The sequence below is a fragment of the Carcharodon carcharias genome, chromosome 7, assembly GCF_017639515.1.
Source record: "Carcharodon carcharias isolate sCarCar2 chromosome 7, sCarCar2.pri, whole genome shotgun sequence".
Classification (NCBI taxonomy): Eukaryota; Metazoa; Chordata; class Chondrichthyes; order Lamniformes; family Lamnidae; genus Carcharodon; species Carcharodon carcharias.
This window is the reverse complement of record NC_054473.1, coordinates 27,518,109-27,536,229: the sequence shown is the minus strand read 5'-3', so window position 1 is coordinate 27,536,229 and position 18,121 is coordinate 27,518,109. Positions and strand designations below refer to the sequence as shown.

General features: G+C 40.6%; 1 protein-coding gene and 1 pseudogene across 8 annotated transcripts in view; both read right to left on the bottom strand.

Moving 5' to 3' along the window:
- Positions 1-18,121, bottom strand: part of LOC121279921 (POC1 centriolar protein homolog A-like) — a 145,396-nt gene that overhangs the window by 35,092 nt on the left and 92,183 nt on the right. For 5 of the 8 annotated variants that reach the window (XR_005943526.1, XM_041191491.1, XM_041191488.1 and 2 more), the window contains exon 10: positions 2,663-2,863. The exons of 1 other annotated variant lie outside the window; for it this stretch is intronic. Coding sequence is in view for 6 of the 7 variants with exons in the window: in XM_041191491.1 (XP_041047425.1) it covers positions 2,663-2,863 (201 nt within the window). In the remaining variant the exon portion in view is untranslated. Of the gene's footprint in view, positions 1-2,662; positions 2,864-5,560; positions 6,971-18,121 lie in introns of those variants that run through there. 2 more of the 8 variants (XM_041191490.1, XM_041191493.1) reach the window with 2 other exon arrangements.
- LOC121279924 lies at positions 11,845-12,135 on the bottom strand (annotated as a pseudogene).

The window sequence follows — 18,121 nt, the reverse complement described above, 5'->3', positions numbered from 1 at the left end:
TAGTTAGTTGTCTGGGTACAGTCATTCTGTACTTTTGCAGTAACCTGATGCAGTTTCAGATATGTATCAAAATAAAAAAGGAAAAAATGAATTTTAAAGGTCTTTAGATATTCTATAGGATTTCTTGGAAGCTTAAAAATTTTGGAATATAGGTGGAACAAGCTACCATCAAACAAACTATGATGCACCCACACCACACCTAGGATCACAGCTAAGGGTTGTGGATATTTTCCAGTCCGAGATGGTTTTGCTGTCATGGCATGAGGGGAAAAAAAGTGAAAATCTATCCATTTCAAACATATTGCTTCTTGGACATTACCCAATCCATTTCATTTCCTGAGGAAAGTTTCTGCAACGTATTACAGAACCTCTAGGTAATTTCCCCCTGTGGTATAACAGAAATTTATATTTACATGTGGCGTTGACTAGTTGAGGAAGGATTGATGATTAATGGCATACTGTGATCCAGCACAACCACACACCAATTTGGAAAATGACCTGGAATTGAAAGATCTGAGCCTTTCTCAGAAGCACTGGGGGGAGATGGTGGCATAGAGGTAATGGCACTGGACTAGTAATCCAGAGGCCCAGGCTAATGCTCTGGGGACATGGGTTCAAATCCCACCAAGGCAGCTGGTGGAATTTAAATTCCATTAATAAATCTGGAATATAACGCTAATCTCAGTAATGGTGACCTGACAGTTATCATCGATTGCTGTAAAAACTCATCTAGTTTACTTCCTTTAGGGAAGGAAATCTGCCATACCTGGTCTGGCCTACATGTGACTCCAGACCCAGAGCAATGTGGTTGACTCTTAACTGCCCTCAGCTCAAGGGCAATCGGGGATGGATAACAAATGCTCGCCTTGCCAGTGATGCCCACATCCCATGAAAGAATAGAGAAAAAAACATCAATATAGAAGCAACTAGGATGAAAATTGCTGTGTAAGGATCTCACATGGTAGGTCATCCTTAGGTTTTAAAAAAGGAAATCATACATTTATATTACACATTATGTCCCAATCATAAAGTCCAGTTAAACATTGATATGAGTTCAAACCCTACATTACGTCTATTACCAAGACCACTCAATTCTATTTCCAAAAATATCTTCACTATTGATCCTTACCTCAACATAACGGCAGGTAAGACCTCATCTTATGGTTTTGTTAAGTGCAGGCTGCAGTTTTCCAATGGCTTCCCAAACTCCACCTGTAGAAACTCCTGTTCAACCAGTAGAACCCAATCCTATCCAGTTCCAAGTCTGGTTTCCAATCACGCCAGTTCTCAGTTACTTCTACACTTGATTCTCATCATCACTTCACTAAACCTCTGCACTCTGTCAACCCAAGGGAGGAATTTTTCACTCAGCGTGCGGGCACACTCCTGACACGCCTGAGCGTAAAATAGTGCGCAATGACGTTGTGCGTGTGTCCCGACATCATCTCACACTCACGCGATATTTCGGTCGGTGGGGGCATGCTAAACTTGGAAGCATGTCTGCCAACTATTAAGAGGGCTATTAAGCTCATTAATGGTCCAATTAACTAATATTTTTCACTGTCTGTCCAACCTTATGGTTGGCAGGTGGGCGAATCGGCCAGGCGGCTGTTGCATGTTTCAGGAAACCTCATCCAAGGGCGAGATGAGGCTTCTGTCATTAAATTTTTTTAAAAATGTTTGGGCAGAACTTTCATGTTGTATATGTTCAGGTGACTGCTTCCGATGCATAGGCATTTTTTCGCAATTTTAAAAATCTTTATTTTTTGTGTTTAAACTCTTCAGCTCCGAAGCATCTCTCTGCCTTCAACTGAGGCAGTTCCCTGCCTTCAGGGGGCTTTCATTCCGTGCTTCCCTGCACCTGCGCTGACTTCAGTGCACGCCCTCTTCCCACCCAGGCAGCACTGATCGTACCAACGTGCGCTTCACGCAGGCTGGCCATGAATTGGTCAGCCAGTGTGAAACTGTGGTTGGGGTCAGCAGTCCCTTTCCCGACTACTCCCGGGCCCGCCAATCACGCCCACCCGCTGAACTGAAAACGCAGAGCCATGTCTCAGAACTCACACTCTACTATGCTGAATTGAGAGTTGTTGCACCTTCCGTCCATTGCATATCAATGGTCCAACACCTATCAGAACTCTGGAGTTCTTTCTGAACCCTTGCTACATCTCGCTACATTTTGCACACCTTCTGAAAGTTTTCTCAAAGTGAACCTTTTCCATCAGGCCTTTGTGTGCTTCCTATTATCTTCTCATAATTCCTGTTTGCTTTTTCAAAGCAATTTGAGATATTTAACTGTGTTAAAAGGACAATAAATTAAAGTGGAAATTGTTTTCGTAGGTGGAAATCAGAGCAATTGTATGTTATATCCTGCAATTTTGATCAAGCTGAAATATTTTAAAGCTAAAGCTAGTTGCTACGATATACATAGGTAGCATTTAAACATTAGGGTGCTTCTCCAGTAAAATAAAAATAGGTTTACTGTGTTGCTACACTTAAACAAATACTAAGAGTGGTTGTCACAGGTCTTCTACACACACACACAGACAAACACACACAAACCTGCCCGATTTTCCAATCCTCACTGAAACCAGGTAATCCAGATCGGAAATCTTCCCCAATATTTCACTAGTGACAAAGTGCTGCAACTGATGTCACCTACCTGAGTCAGAACATCCAGCTGCCCTACTATGTGTTCTAGAGTATTTGCAAGGGTTGAGGGGATGATGTTCCCTTCTTGCAGATGAAACTGGTCTAAGGGAAGGACAGGTTTTGCATCTGATGCCAGAATGTTGCTTGAATGGCTCTTTTGTTGATTTAGGTTAGTTGACCCAGTGTCTGAAAAGTTTGTCTCCAAAAGCTTCTAAAACACAAGCAGAAGATATTTAAAAGCTGGCACTTTGTTAAGGAGTAACCTTAATCATAATTTTTTTTGTAGAATCACCCTAGATCATTAATATTGACATATTGAGGTCCTACAATACTTCAATTTCGTTAATGAGTTGTATATGAACATAAAGAAGCAGCTGTGCAATAAATTCTTGAAAGTTTAATGTTCTGTTTGTCCTGCACAAATATAATGTTAAAACTTCTCCACCCAGAGACTTTTACTTACCTCTCTCACTAATGCTGTTTTTCATTTTTGCAACGTTACATAGAGCTTTGAAAGACTAGTTTTACACTAATTAGATCTCAAAATATGAAATTCTTGTTTTGCTGTGCTGGAGCAAGACCTCATATGGGCCACATTGTTCAGTTCTAGCTTGTACAGCAGGCTCACATGAATTAGATTGTCAGAAATTTTCTTTTGTACTTTTTATCTAACGTAGATTTAGAGACCCCAGTATATAAAAGGAACTAATTTCTGAATATGGTAGCAAATAAAGGTTTAAAGTAGAAATTCCAATTGGCAATGCATAAAGTCTCAACACATATTACTCATATGTACGCTATTTTTCTCTGGTGTTAAAACTGAATAGTATCAGCATAAAAACATATGCAACAAAGTAGTATCAATGTGCTGTGCAGTTCTATACACACCACCAATTGGAATTCATTCCCTTTATTGCTACTATGGGTGGAATTTTGCGCCAGCGGGATTTTACGATCCCATCAAAGTCAATGGAGTTTAGAATGGCTCACCGCATTTTATGACCCTATTCCTGCCATGATGGAGCCGTAAAATTCCAGCTTATATATTACAAGCATTAACAAGCAAAGTTTGATTCTTTTCCTTCCAGTGTCCAATTATCCCAATTCAGAAGCTTTTCATTCAAAACTGTTATTTCATTTATTTTTTTAAACAACACATTCATTTAACCTGCTGCACAAGTTCCTTTTCTGAATGGCCTTTGAACTGCTGTGGGCTATTTAGGTTTTGCCCGAAATGGTAAGTGTGGTTCCTACTCAGTCTGAATAACTCAGTGTCTAAGTGCATAAGGCCCTTACAAACTTCTTGAGGTGGTAGATCATCCACTTTATTTGAGTAACTGGAAAAGAACTCTGTTTTCTACTATCAACGATTGCCCAAAGGGACAATACTTTTCCTTCAAACAATTTAAATCTAAAATGTTGAAAACTGAAAATCGTGGAAATCAATAAATATAGTCAATAATTCTCAAAGTCCTACTATTATGCAACAGATTAAAATAGAGTGCCAGAAATTTCCAGGACTGTTGATCTTGCTTTCAGTTTTACTTAAATAGACATAACTATGTACAATTCTCAGTGCAGCATTCCAAGCAGCAGTTGCTGTAACATATTTGGGAAAATTCTGACTTTAGGTGATAGTAAAAAGCAGGTGATATCAGAGCCTGTTTATATTTCTCCACATTTTCATTTCCAAAATGAATATCGGCAGCAATGTTTAACCAGTGGTTAATCTGATATCATTTATCGGCCACAATTGTCCTAAGCTAAAGGCTACCCCCTTTGAGTTTAAAATTTCAAACAAATTTTACACTTCATTAAGGAGCCCAGTTCAGAATCATTATCTCACCCATAAGTGAAATTACAAAGATATGTGTGAGCATCATTTGAAGACAAATTTTGTCAGTAGCAGAAACAATTTTTAATGAAGAAAACTAATCACAACTAGTTCTGTATCTTTCCAGAGGTAGTAACCAATTTCGCTTTGAGGAGAAGCTCATAAATATGGCTAACTGACTTCTAGATCAGGAAGTGAGAAAAATAACTCAAGAAACATCTCTCATGTGACAGAAAGTAAGGCATTGCCACTAATGTTGGGGGAAACAATTTAATTGGCCTGTATTTGTCATACTTAAAGTGAGGGAGTCATTTTGCTGTTACAAATTAGGTTTTTATAATGACATTTTGGTATTTTATCCTCCACACTACTAGAACTGATTTATATTCAAAGACAAAAGGGGAGGAATAATCACAATTAAACTAATGACTAAGTATAGCAAGTATTGGACGCAAAGTGACTCAATCACGTCAGCTCGTCACTTGCAACTGCAGCATTCGAATAAAATGATCAACAGCATGACTGGCTTTTGAGAAAACAGATACAGACTGAAAGCATAACCCCTTTGCACAGCCATTTTCACAAATGCAAGTCCAATTGGACAACTTCCAAGATAACAGCAAATCAATTTTTGATTTTTAAACAGGGATTTCAAACCATGATTGTTTATTCACTCTGCAAAATGTGGTAACTTCTCCCAGCTAATGATTTTGAGTAGAGTTTTTGCAACATGTCTATCAACTTATTTCTTACTTTGACAATGGACATTGAAATTGGTAACTTCCCTCCTCAAACAATGACCGTGTCAAACCACAGTATTGTCTAGATATCATTACACTGCCAACATTGCTTGCATATTAAATCATAATTCCTTCCTCAAAGGGAGATGAACCTGAATCCTAAGTTAATGATGAGGACACTGTAGATGTTGATGTATAAGTCGACCTTTGAAGCTTCCAAAAATAATTTCAAAAATAGCAGGTGACTTATATGCCAAGTATAAAATGTGAACCACCGATGTGTAGATGGTTGCCATTTTGAAATGTGAAAAAAACACACTGGTAATACATATTAAATTAACGTGGCACAGTTTATTGAATAAATTAATTGTACAAAGATATATTTTGCCATAATGAAAGCGTTTTAAAACCAGTCAACTTTATTGTCTACAGCATGCAATGCAAAGAGTTCATCGAATTTATCCTAAGTAACTTTGGCAATGGCATCATTTTCAGGTTTCCACTCTGGATCAAATGTTTCGTTTTCACTTTAAAATCATTCATCCACAACAAATCATCTTCCCCTCCATCCAATGAATTGGACATTGTGCATCTTTTGAATTATCTGATGACAGTTTGTGCAATAATAGTATCCCATGATTTGATGACAAAAATCACACAAAATATCCAGTGGGGCAGTGTGCATATTTCCACCCTTTGTGTAGGCTTTTCTCCATCAATCATCCACCTATTCCATTCAGTACCAACATGATTGTTGAATGGCTTGTTGAGGCAAACATCCAAAGGTTGAACTATGGATGTTGGATGCCCTTTTATAACTGCATTGTGGGTATTATAACTTCGCAGGCACTCTTGATCTCATTGGTTATATGGAATCTGAACATATCCACACATTAATGATCCATAACTTCACTCCATCCTCATCCATTCAACCATTGTCATGGACATGTACAGAATCTCAAGGAACTTGATTTTTAGCATAGTTTAAAAAATTACCATAAGCTTTAAATTTCACTCTGTCGGCCATGCAGGCTACCGTAATTCTTGTCTTCTCATGTCCTGTGGTTTTTCACGAGAACTGTTTGTGAACCTTTCCAGTCCACAGTTCAGTTGCTAGGCATATCAAAATTCATAGGTGTTTCATCCATGTTGCCGATGTGGCATATTGGGTGCTCATGTTTTTGCTGCTGTCTCATGATGAACCACTGGAAACTGGTAATTTTGGCACTGAAGTCTCTCGGTAGTCTCTGAGCGATCTTGTCTTCTGCTGTAACACCAGACATTTTTGTTCCATAAAATTACTACCCAACTTGCTGTTGGTGAAATCTTTGCTGAACTCAGGGTTTGATTTGGCCCAATTAAGTGTGTACACATTGCATTTCTGATAACAATGAAACCATCCTGACAATTTGAGGACCCATTCCTATACATGATTCTTAAGATCAGGCCAGTGGTTGGTTCCTGTTTGCATGATGCATCTGATCTTGAGCATCTTCTTCAGGGCTGATTTCTTCTTCTTCCATTCTTGCCCAGTTTTTCACTGCCATGGAACTCCCTTGCTGCAGCACAGTTATTTGATGAATTAGCAAATGTTATGCATTGTAGCTTTCATACTTCAGTTGCTTTGTTGGAAGACTCAATTCTCTTCGTCATTCGCCACATGGGATGTGCTCTGCGTGGACCTGTCTTAAATTCCTGTGCATCTTCGCGACTCAATATCACCTGCTTGATCCCTTGTACCCAACTATAAAGCAAGTAAAACATGCATTTGTGGGGTGAAAAATTGAGGCTGATTATTACTGCATGTATAGCATGTTGTGGCTAAAAAATGGGGCAAGAGGGGTGGTTGATTCATATGCCGAATATATACAGAAACATGATTTTCGGAGCCAAAAAGATGGGGTTGTCTTATATGCCCGGTCATGTTATACATCCTGATCTATGGTAAACAAGCCAAACCTTACTTTCTATCAATTCTTTTCAGCAGCAAACAAATCCCAGGACCAACATGACCTGCAACAGCAACTCAACCCAGAAAAATATTTTCATTAAACTACAAAGAAAGATTTTCATCATGCATGTTAGAGACTTCAATAATGTAAGTTGTAGCTATTTTAAAAGGAAATTGAAAAATATGGAAACAAGAGGACTTAACACACATATTCTTGTTATATGAAATCCTTAGGTACAAGAGGAACAAACAATATAATACATTATAATTATAATAAACTAATATATTGTTGAAAACTCAGGCACATTTGATGAGATATGAAGAAAATTCTGAAATTTAAATCAAATCCAGCTTCACACATTTACTTGTTTCTAGATATGGAGTTCTGCTAACACCAGCAATTCCATTTTAAAGACCACTTTAAGAAAAAAACACACACACATACAGATGAAGAAGTCACAGCAGACAGGAATTTCCTGCTGCAGATAATTCTAACTCAGCTTAATTAGATATCGTCAAGGGCTTGCAGTTGAAAATCTTATTGATGTTGTATTACCATATTGAGTGAAATGACCCATTTGGATACACTTAAAAAAAACCCTTAATTGTCTTTTTAGCTCAAAACGCATGCAATATAGTGCAAAAATAAAACTCCCCAGAAGATGCTATATTTCCCCCACTTGAATTAAAATTGCCAGTTGCTTGCTCATCTTATGTCAGTAACCCTCACATCTGTTGACCAGGTGAGGGTTTTAAACACACGTAAGCAAGTTACATTCCAAGATGGAAATCATCAATATTTACAGAATGCAGCAATGCTGATATTTTTTAAAAATTGAATCATAAGCATTTAGTCACACATTGGTTGATTATTAAGGACATCTGAATCATCCATCCACAATCCCCTAAAAAAGGTATGCATATTATTTCATTTTTTCAGAGATCTGGAGTTAGTAAAAACCACATTATCAAGCAGTTCAGTCACTGCTCAAAACCAGTTTTCCAGCTTTCAAATTTAACGTGTGCTTTTCACTGGATTGACCTTTGGTCTTTCCTGACATGCTCTGTTCTGTTTGAAGGTGAATTTATGCTACTGCCTTCACAAAAGTATCTGGCATGTTAAACTATTTCAAAAGCCTACAGAAAGGTAACAGGAAATAGTATGCACCTGCAACCTATAAATTATTCCATAGTGAACAAACCTATCTAGTGGGTACCTGGAAGTTATCAAATAAACAAATTTAAAACATGTGTTTCTGTCAATGTTTAAAGTAGGTTTCTGATATCAATTCAGAATGCCCTTTTAGTATATTGCATTGATAGGAGTTCACAAATTCTGCCCTTATTTCCTCCTAGGTAAATGACATTTGTATTTCTTAAAGTTAACTGAAATAAATAACTAATGAAAAATACCACAATTTACATCATTTGGTTAAGGGGGTTTTTTATCTGACACTTGTTATTTTTTTGCTGTTCACAGTCCCACACACCAACCATCTGAATACACCATATGTCAGACCAAGTTCAATGTTTCTGTTATTAAATATGTCCTAAATTTCTTCTGAATTTTCAATGAAACAATTTGAGATTAGCTATGGAAGGCTATGAGAGATGTTCTCTTACAGGAGATATTGTTGCAGCAAATCATCTTTCTAAAATGGTTTTAAACTTTATTTAGGTGATGATTTAGTTGTTTCCACAATTTATCAATGAGGTAAAAGTAGACCAAGGGTATTGAATTTTGCTTTATACGAAGAAAGTCAACAAGTGATGTACATGACACATCACATTTATCCTAAGAAAACAGGCTATTTACTCCATGAAAACAGAATTTAAAACAAAATAATATTGTTAATAAAATTTTGTGTTTATCAAGGTGACTAACCATGGTGAGGACTGGAACGCTTTCGCCAATTTTGTTAACCAACGTCAGGAATAGAATGGCAGATGCAGACTAATGTTCTCCCTACTTTGCCTTGGCTTGGTGGTAATGGTAGAGTGGGGAATATGCCAGACCATGAAGTTACAGATTGTGGTTGAGTACAATTCTGCTGCTGCTGATGGCCCACAATATCTCATGGTTTCCCGGTCTTGAGTTGCTAGATCTGTTCGAAATCTATACTATTTAGCATGGAGTATCCTCAACGTGAAGACGAGTCTTCGTCTCCATGAGGACTGGGCGATGGTCACTCCTACCGATATTGTCAAGGACAGATGCATCTGCGGCATGCAGGTTGGTGAGGATGAGATCAAGTATGTTTTTCCCTCTTGATGGTTCCCTCACCACTTGCCACAGTCTAGCAGCTATGTCCTTTAGGACTCGACTAGCTCGGTTGGTAGTGGTGCTACTGAGCCACTCTTGGTGGTGGACATTGAAGTCTCTCACCCAGAGTACATTCTATGCCCATGCCACCCTCAGTGCTTCCTCCATATGCTGCACCATATGGAAGAGCACCAATTCATCAGCTGAGGGCGAGATGGCAGTATGTGGTAATCAGCAGGAAGATTCCTTGGCTGTGATTGACCTGATGCCATGAGATTTCATGGGGTCCAGGGTCAACGTTGAGGACTCCCAGGGCAACTCTCTCCCGACTGTATACCACTGGGCTGCCATCTCTGCTGAGTCTGTCCTGCAAGTGGCACAAGACATACCCAGGGATGGTGTGTTGTGCTGTCTGGGGCATGACCTGTAAGGTATGATTCCGTGAGTATGACTTTGTTCGGCTGTTACTTGACTAGTCTGTGAGACAGATCTCCCAATTTTGGCACAAGCCCCGAGATGGTAGTAAGCAGGAAGTTGCAGGGTCAACAGGGCTGAGTTTGCCGTTGCTGTTTCCAGTGCCTAGGTTGATGCCAGGTGGTCTGTCCAGTTTCATTCCCTTGAGACTTTTTTTTTAGTGGTTTGATACAATTGAGTGGTTTGCTAGGCCATTTCAGAGGGCTTTTAAGAGTCAACCACACTGCTGTCAGTCTGGAGTCAGATGAAGGCCAGGCCAGTTAAGGATAGCAGATTACCTTTCCTTAAATGACATTAGAAGAGTACAGGAGGGCATGCCAGGAGTAGCACCAGGCATACCTAACAATGAGGTACCAACTTGGTAAAGCTACAACACAGGACTACTTGTGTGCCAAACAGCATAAGCAGCAAGTGATACACAAAGCTAAGCGATTCCATAACCAACTGATCAGATCTAAGCTCTGCGGCCCTGCCACATCTAGCTGTGAATGGTGGTGGACAATTAAACAAATCACTGGAGGAGGAGGCTCCACAAATATCCCCATGCTCAATGAAGGAGGAGCCCAGCACGTCAGTGCAAAAGATAAGGCTGTAGTACTTGCTACAAACTTCAACCAGAAATGCCGACTGGATGAACCATCTCGGCCTTCTCCAGAGGTCCCCAGGATCCCGGATGCCAGTCTTCAGCCAATTCAGTTCATTCCACGTGATATTAAGAAACGGCTGAAGGCACTGGATACTGCAAAGGCTATGGGTCCTGACAATACTGAAGACTTGTGCTCCAGGACTTGCCGTGTCCCTAGCCAAACTGTTCCAGTACAGCTACAACACTGGCATCTACCCAGCAGTGAGGAAAGTTGCCCAGGTATGTCCTGTACACAAAAAGCAGGACAAATCCAACCCGGCCAATTACTTCAGGAGTGTGATGGAATATTCTCCCCTTGCCTGGATGAGTGCAGCATCAACAACACTCAAGAAGCCTGACATCATCCAGGTCAAAGCAGCTCGTTTGATTGGCACCTCATGCACAAACATTCACCCCATCCACCACTGACGTAAGTAGCAGCAGTGCGTGCCATGTACAAGACGCACTGCAGAAATTCACCAAGGCTCTTCAGATAGCACCTTCCAAACCAACAACTACTACCATCTAGAAGGACAAGGGCAGCAGATACATAAGAAGTTCCCCTCCAAGCCACTATTATCCTGACTTGGAAATATATCACTATTCCTTCGCTGTCACTGGGTCAAAATCCTGGAACTCTCTCCCTAACAGCACTGTGGGTGTACCTACACCACATGGGCTGCAGCGGTTCAAGAGCAATTAGGGATGGGCAATAAATGCTGGCCTAGTCAGTGAAGCCCACATCCCCTGATGAATAAAAAGGTATTAGATACAACCTCAGGATCTTTAATGTATCATAGGTACATAGGCTGGAATTTCCTGGCCTCGTGGCATTGGGACCTGCTGCAGGAGATTAGGCGGCCCAGCCAAATGTCCATTGATTTTCGGTGTGATCAGATTATCCTGGCGGTGGGTGGGGCCAGAAAATCCTGCCCATAGGAAATAGGAGCAGGACTGGGCTATCGGCCCCTCAAGCCTGCCCTGCCATTCAACTAAATCATAGCAGATTTTCTACTTCAATGCTCTTTTCCCATACTATCCCCATATCACTTGTTATCTTAATAATATCTAGAAATCTATTCATCTCTGTATTGAATATTGATTACCATATATTAACAATAAATTATGTACAATTGTCTGCCACAAAAAAGCTTCAATAGTTTATCAATGCATGAAAAAGGTTTGCATGCAGTGATCCTTTTGGTTTGGTGTAGTCTTCACATAATTCTTTAGAGGTCTGATCCTCCTGCATCATAATTAAAACACAAAGACATTAAAGATGGACAAGGTAGAAAGAGGAGGGAATCACCACTTCAAGGAATCATCGTACTTTGACCTCCCAATGTGATCCCTGCTCTCATCAAAGAGGGAATCTGACAAAGCTTCTGAACTATCTCTCATCCCATGTTTCTGTCATGTGATGAGATTGACGTAATGCCTGAGAGCAGAGTAGTACTTTGCCAGTTCCTCTGAGGGTGCATCCTCTCCTGGGTTCTCAGGTTTGGGAGGATAGGCATCCACCAAAGTCCCGAGGCACACCAACATATAGATAGCAAGAGCAATCAGGGTTGTCCAAGGTTTCAAAATGGCCACCATATTTTCATTTATCTGATATCTGGTCAACGAGCAGAGAAAATCTTAATGAAAATCCTATCCTGACTCTTGCTCAGCCGTGTTCAGTTGTCTTACTCCTGTGCTACTGACCTTCCTAATTGCTTGCTGCATGCTAGCTTTCAGTGACTTATGAGCAAGGACACCCAGATCCCTTTGGACACCAACACTTCTCAATCCCTCACTATTTAAGAAAGAGTCTGCTTTTCTGCTTTTCCTACCAAAGTGGATAACTTCACATTTTTCCACACTATATTTTATCTGCCATATTCTTGCCCACTCACTTAGCCTATCTAAATTCCCCCGAAGCCTCTTTGCATCCTCCCCACAACTCACATTCCCACTTAGTTTTGCGTCATCAGCAAATTTGGAAACAGTACATTTGGTCCCTACATCCAAATCATTGATATAAATTGTGAATAGCTGGGGCCCAAACACTGATCCTTGAGGTACTCCACAAGTCACAGCCTGAGAATGACTCATTTATTCCTACTCTGTGTTCTGACCGTTAACCAATCCATGCCAGTATATTAATCCCAATCCAGCATGCTATAGCTTTGCTTACTAACCTCCTACGGGACCTACTGAAAGCCTTCTGAAAATCCAAATATATCACATCCACTCGTTCCCCCTTATCTTTTCTGCTAGTTACACTCCCAAAAATTCTAACAGGCTTGTCAAACTTGATTTCTCTTTCATAAATCTGTGTTGACTCCGTTCAATCCTACCACTATTTTCAGAAACTATATACTGTGTATCCTGAAAATAAACAAGACTTGGATATGTGTTGTGACATTGGTGAAATTCCCACAGTTATTTCATAGCTTATGAAAAGTATCGGTGTGAAGTTTTTCACTTCTCACATGACATCAACAACTTGCACTTACATAGAATTTAGAACAAAGGATCATAATCAGTTCACAACTTGACAAGGCAAAGACAGAACTATAAGGTAACTAAATGCTGGGCCAAAGAGTAGGTTTTAAGAAGCATCTTATTGGAGTTGGAGAGGAATTGTACTGGTAGAAGAGAATAAGGCAGTTAGATTGCCTCTTTCGGAGAGTCTACGGCAGAAGTAGTCAAGGTTGGTACATAAAAATCCAGAAGGTCATCCAGGAGGGACTCAAGCCAATAACAACAATAGGAAAATTGTTGCATCGAATCGTAAAGAATAACTATCTCAAACTGATCAGAACAGAAAATTGCAGTTAATATCTCAAAAATACTGATCACTTCTACTGTAGCCGTCAAACTTCACATCATGCTTTACCTTAAATACATTTTTAACATTTAGGTAGAACATTGATTTATGCATGACGCAAGAGAAAAATACAACCTAGCATTATGTCTCTAAAAGTAGCTCAAGTTGCTTCACATGCAATGACAGAAAGTAGAAAGGACACTTCCCCCCTCTAACCCAACACAGGAACACATTATTAACCATACAGAACACAATTGTGACATTTAAAGCCATTTCTGAAACTATATACTGTGCATCCTAAAAATAAACAAAATTAGTGAAATTCCCACAGTTATTTCATAGGTATTGAAAAGCAGGCTAAATGATAAATTGCATAAGAAACCAGGCCAGGTCGATTGATCTGGAAATTGGTCAGGACACGAGGTCCGCACTGTTCTAGGTATCAGCAGATATGATGAGGATGTGATAAATTATCCATTCGCATTCTATGTGGTATTTCCTTCTTATTGTCTGTTGTTTCATGGTTGAGTAACGGATATAGCTTTATAGACTCTTGGAACTGTACAAAATTCTCTTGTACTTTTTAAATTTGGGCAGGATGTCCAAACTCCAAGGCCAAAGTGAAATTCACATTGTGTCTATGCATTACTACGGGTGGAATTTAATGGTCACGGTGGTGGGCCTCTTCACCTGCTGGATATCTGGTGGCAACCCCTCACGGTCATTTCCAGGAGACCAGTTATGATTAAGGCCCAATTAGGGAGTCCACTAGCTGTCTTCAGGGTTTCCGACTCCACCAGGAGCAATTTCCAGCCACACTTCCTAGTGTGGGATGAATTTCCTGCCTCCAAGAGCTGCTGCCCAATTAGATACCGACAGCTATCCAGTGCCGGCAGATCGGGGGTCCATGCCAGTACTGCAGTGGGATCATCACTGTAGCCTCCAGATCAGGCAGGGAGGCCCCAGGAGATTGTTGTCAAATGCAGGGGAGTGGCTTCCCAATGGTCCCGCTGTTTCTGCTGGTGGGGTCCCTCCTTTGGACATAGGATGCTTAAGAAGGAGGTCCCTGCCCTTCCGATCCTGCTGCAAACATATCTGCCAGGGTTCACCTGGCAGTTTGCCCACATGGTATGGCCTATTCACTGTTGATTAAATACCAGTGATAGCAGGATGAGGCCCTTAAGTAGTCACTTATGGGCCTCAATTGGCCCTCTGGGTGAGAAGGCCATCCTCAAACCCTATCTGCCCTGGACTTAATGGTGGGAGGTGGGCAGGTGATGGAGTCTCCACTCCAGGGCCCCTTCCACCTGGCCGCCCAGCCCACCTCCATTAAATTCTATCCGACATTTAGAAGGTATACCAAGAGGAAACACCAGGGTGTTATCTGAAAGTCCATTTTTTTTACTTAAAAAAAATCAGCTTTTAGGATATATTGACTGCTTGTGAATTAATCCTAATTTTCTTTTCAAGTCAATCTATTTCAATATTGAATTTTACTTGCAAACTGTCCATTATTTAACTTGTAAATAAGTCTAGTCAAGTAGATTTAGCCTATATGCAGCAGCTGGATGTCATGCTAGTTTTCATTTTTTAATGTGGTAGGCATTTGATGCAATCTCCAGTCAGCAATGCAATGCAATAAAGGAGTTACAAATATCAAACTCAGGCAGAGTAAGTCATACGCGGAATATATAAATGCACAAGCTTCAGTTAATGAGACTCAATCTATTTGTGGAAAATGCCTTCTATACTAATGAGTTGACAAACAGAGCATTAGAGCAGTTGTACAGGACTTTGAACATACATAAAAATCAAGCACTGTATCAATAAATAAACCAGAAGGAAATGCAGGGTGGTAGGTGATAAACAACAATATCAAGGAATATCCTAGAAATAAATTAGTCACTTGTTTTAGTTTCTAGAGCTTGAAAGATAATGAAAGCAAGCCACACTGCTAGTTTTTCCAAGACCTAAAACAACTGGTTTATATTCCTACAAATACTTTGAACAAATGTATGGTCACCCAACAAGAAAACTAAGGGCAGAATTTTACATTTGGTGTGCGGGGGGCGGGTCCCAACACACCAGAACATAAAATGATACGCGATGACGTTGAGCGTGCGTCCTAATGTCATCATGCTGTCTCGCGATATTTCCTTCGGCGGGCACGCACTGGGGTCGGCTGCATGACTGCTGATAACTGAAAGGCCTATTAAGACTATTAATTAGACAAATTAACTCCAAATTTATGGCCCGTCCAACCTAATGGTTGGTGGGCAGGTGAAAAGGCCAAGCAGCCTTTACATTTTTTAGAAAACCTCATCCATGAGTGGGATGAAGTTTCCTAAAGCTAATACTGATTATATAAAAACTTCATTTTGAAAATAAAAACATATCCCATTTCATGTGACACAGTCACGAGGGGACATATTTCATTAAATTTTTACCGTTTTTAATAATGTCTTTACTTCAATCTCCCTGAGACAGCTCTGTGCCTCAGGGAAGCTGAAGTGCTCTTTCGCATGCCCGCTCCCGCCGAGCCTACCCGACTCATGGAAAATCCTGGCCCAAGTAAATAAAATGACATTTCACAATAATAAACTTGTGTAATAGGCATATGAACTTTAATAACAATAAACATGTGGTGGTAGAAAGAAAAATAAGTCCACATACTTTATGGAAAATATAAGGGGAATTTTACCCCCACCCCTGCCCAAAATAGGTCCTTTTTGAAATTAATCTTGGTAAGCTGAGTTTCGCAGGCCTCAAGAAACCCAGCAGCTAAAAGGAGGAAAGGGCCAGTGGATCCAGCCGGTGTGTTTCCACTTATCTGCTGGATCCAATTTGCCTATTTCTCCTCCCCACTAACTCCCTATCCTCATTCTGAGCCACAATCTCAGCTCTCCTCCCACCCAAAGCTTCTGATCTCCCCAGCCCCTCTGCTCTCACCCATACACACACCACCCCCTACAATGCCTACGGTCTCCCCTCTAGCTGGCTACAGTCAGAAAGTGGGGACAAAAATTCTTGAACAGTTCCTGCTGTCAAATTCAGCAGAACCTGAGGGAAGCCCATGCTTCCAGGTTTCCTGACTGTGAAACATCGGTGCCTTCCAACCCTGATCCCTCTCCACTCCTGAGCTGATATCAGGGCCTACGTGTCCAAATGGGATAAAGGAGCAGAAGGATCTGGGGTGACAAATACACTAACAGTAGCAACACAGGTTAACAAAGCCACGAGAAAAAAAACAAAATATCATAGTTCATTTCTAAAGGAATAGAATAGAAAAGCAGAGAAATTACACTGATCTTCTACAGAATCTTGGTTCGACCTCAAAGTGGAGGCACCCCACATAAAAATGAAAATTTAGGGGGGGGCCAAGGGTGGGTAGGCCCAGTGGGACAGAGAGGAAACTTCTCCAGCTGATATCAGCGCTAGGTGCGACCTTTCCTGCCTGCAGTATCCTCTTTGCACCCTAGAGCCTCCGACTTTGATTGCCCCAGACTGTCTCAGGGAGGCTGCCTCCATGAAGCTGATGGCTTCCTATTGCAATGGGACCACCGTGTCTTCGGTAAAATACGGCTGCCTCATAATTGGGCCTTAATTTTCCAATCAGCAGCCTGCCTCCTGCCCACCACTGGTAAACTTCCTTGGTGATGGGGCAACAATGGAGCTTCCCAACATGGTTCCCCAATTCCATTCCTGTCACCTAGATGAAGAGTAAAATTCAGCCCAATACCTCATTACTGGAATGTCAGCCTCAATTATTCTCTTAAATTCTAGTGCGGTGCTTGAAACCAAAATCTTCTTCCTCAGGGGTGAGACTGTTACGAAAGACCATCTCATAAGAATTAAAAATGTGAATGGCACCTATGACTAAAGAAAATGCAGTTCATCCAGGAATTAGGAGACGTGGCAAGGTATTGTGGTAATTATACAACCTGTACCCCAAACTTACGGCTGTGCTGGTATTACTGCAGGACTTGAGGATTGCAGGACTTGATTCCAGCTATTCCAGCAATTCAATTATACACATTATGAACTACTTGTAACATTATAAAACAAACTATGTTCATATAAAATCCTTTGCTGTCATTGCCCAAAGCTTACATATTATGTGCCACTTGTCAGCCTAAATGCTGCCCAGGTCTTGGTGTAGGCTGCATCATTACTGCAGGAGCTCAATCAAGCAACACCTTTAGTTTAAAATTCTCATCTTTGTTTTTAAAACCCTCATGGCCTTTCACCTGCCAATCTTTGGAATCTCTTTCAGTGCAACAACCTTCCGAGGTACCTATGTTATTCTGACCTCTTGAGAATCCCCAATTTTAATCACTCCACCATCGGTGGCTATGCATTCAGCTGCTTAGGCCCAAGTTCTGGAATTTCCTCTCTAAACCTTGCTGCCTATTTTCACTCCTTTAAGAAGCTCCTTAATACCTATCAACTTATAATCATCTGCTTTAATCTCGCCTTATGTGGCTCCTTATGCCAAATTTTGTCTTATAATGCTCCTGCAAAGTGCTTTGGGGCATTTCATTAAGTTAAAGGCACTATATAAATACAAACTGTTGTGAATGAAGCTGCACACTTCAAAATGATCAGAAAATAGTTCTACTCCTGAGCTTTATAGTGGAATAGTTGAAGATGGCTTTGCCAAGGATGCAACTTTGTTTCACCAACAGGAATTCCAGGCAATTATTGGTCTCCAATTGCCATGGCTATTTTCCTTTGTGGGGTACAATTTCAGCCACAGCAGCGTTTTCACTT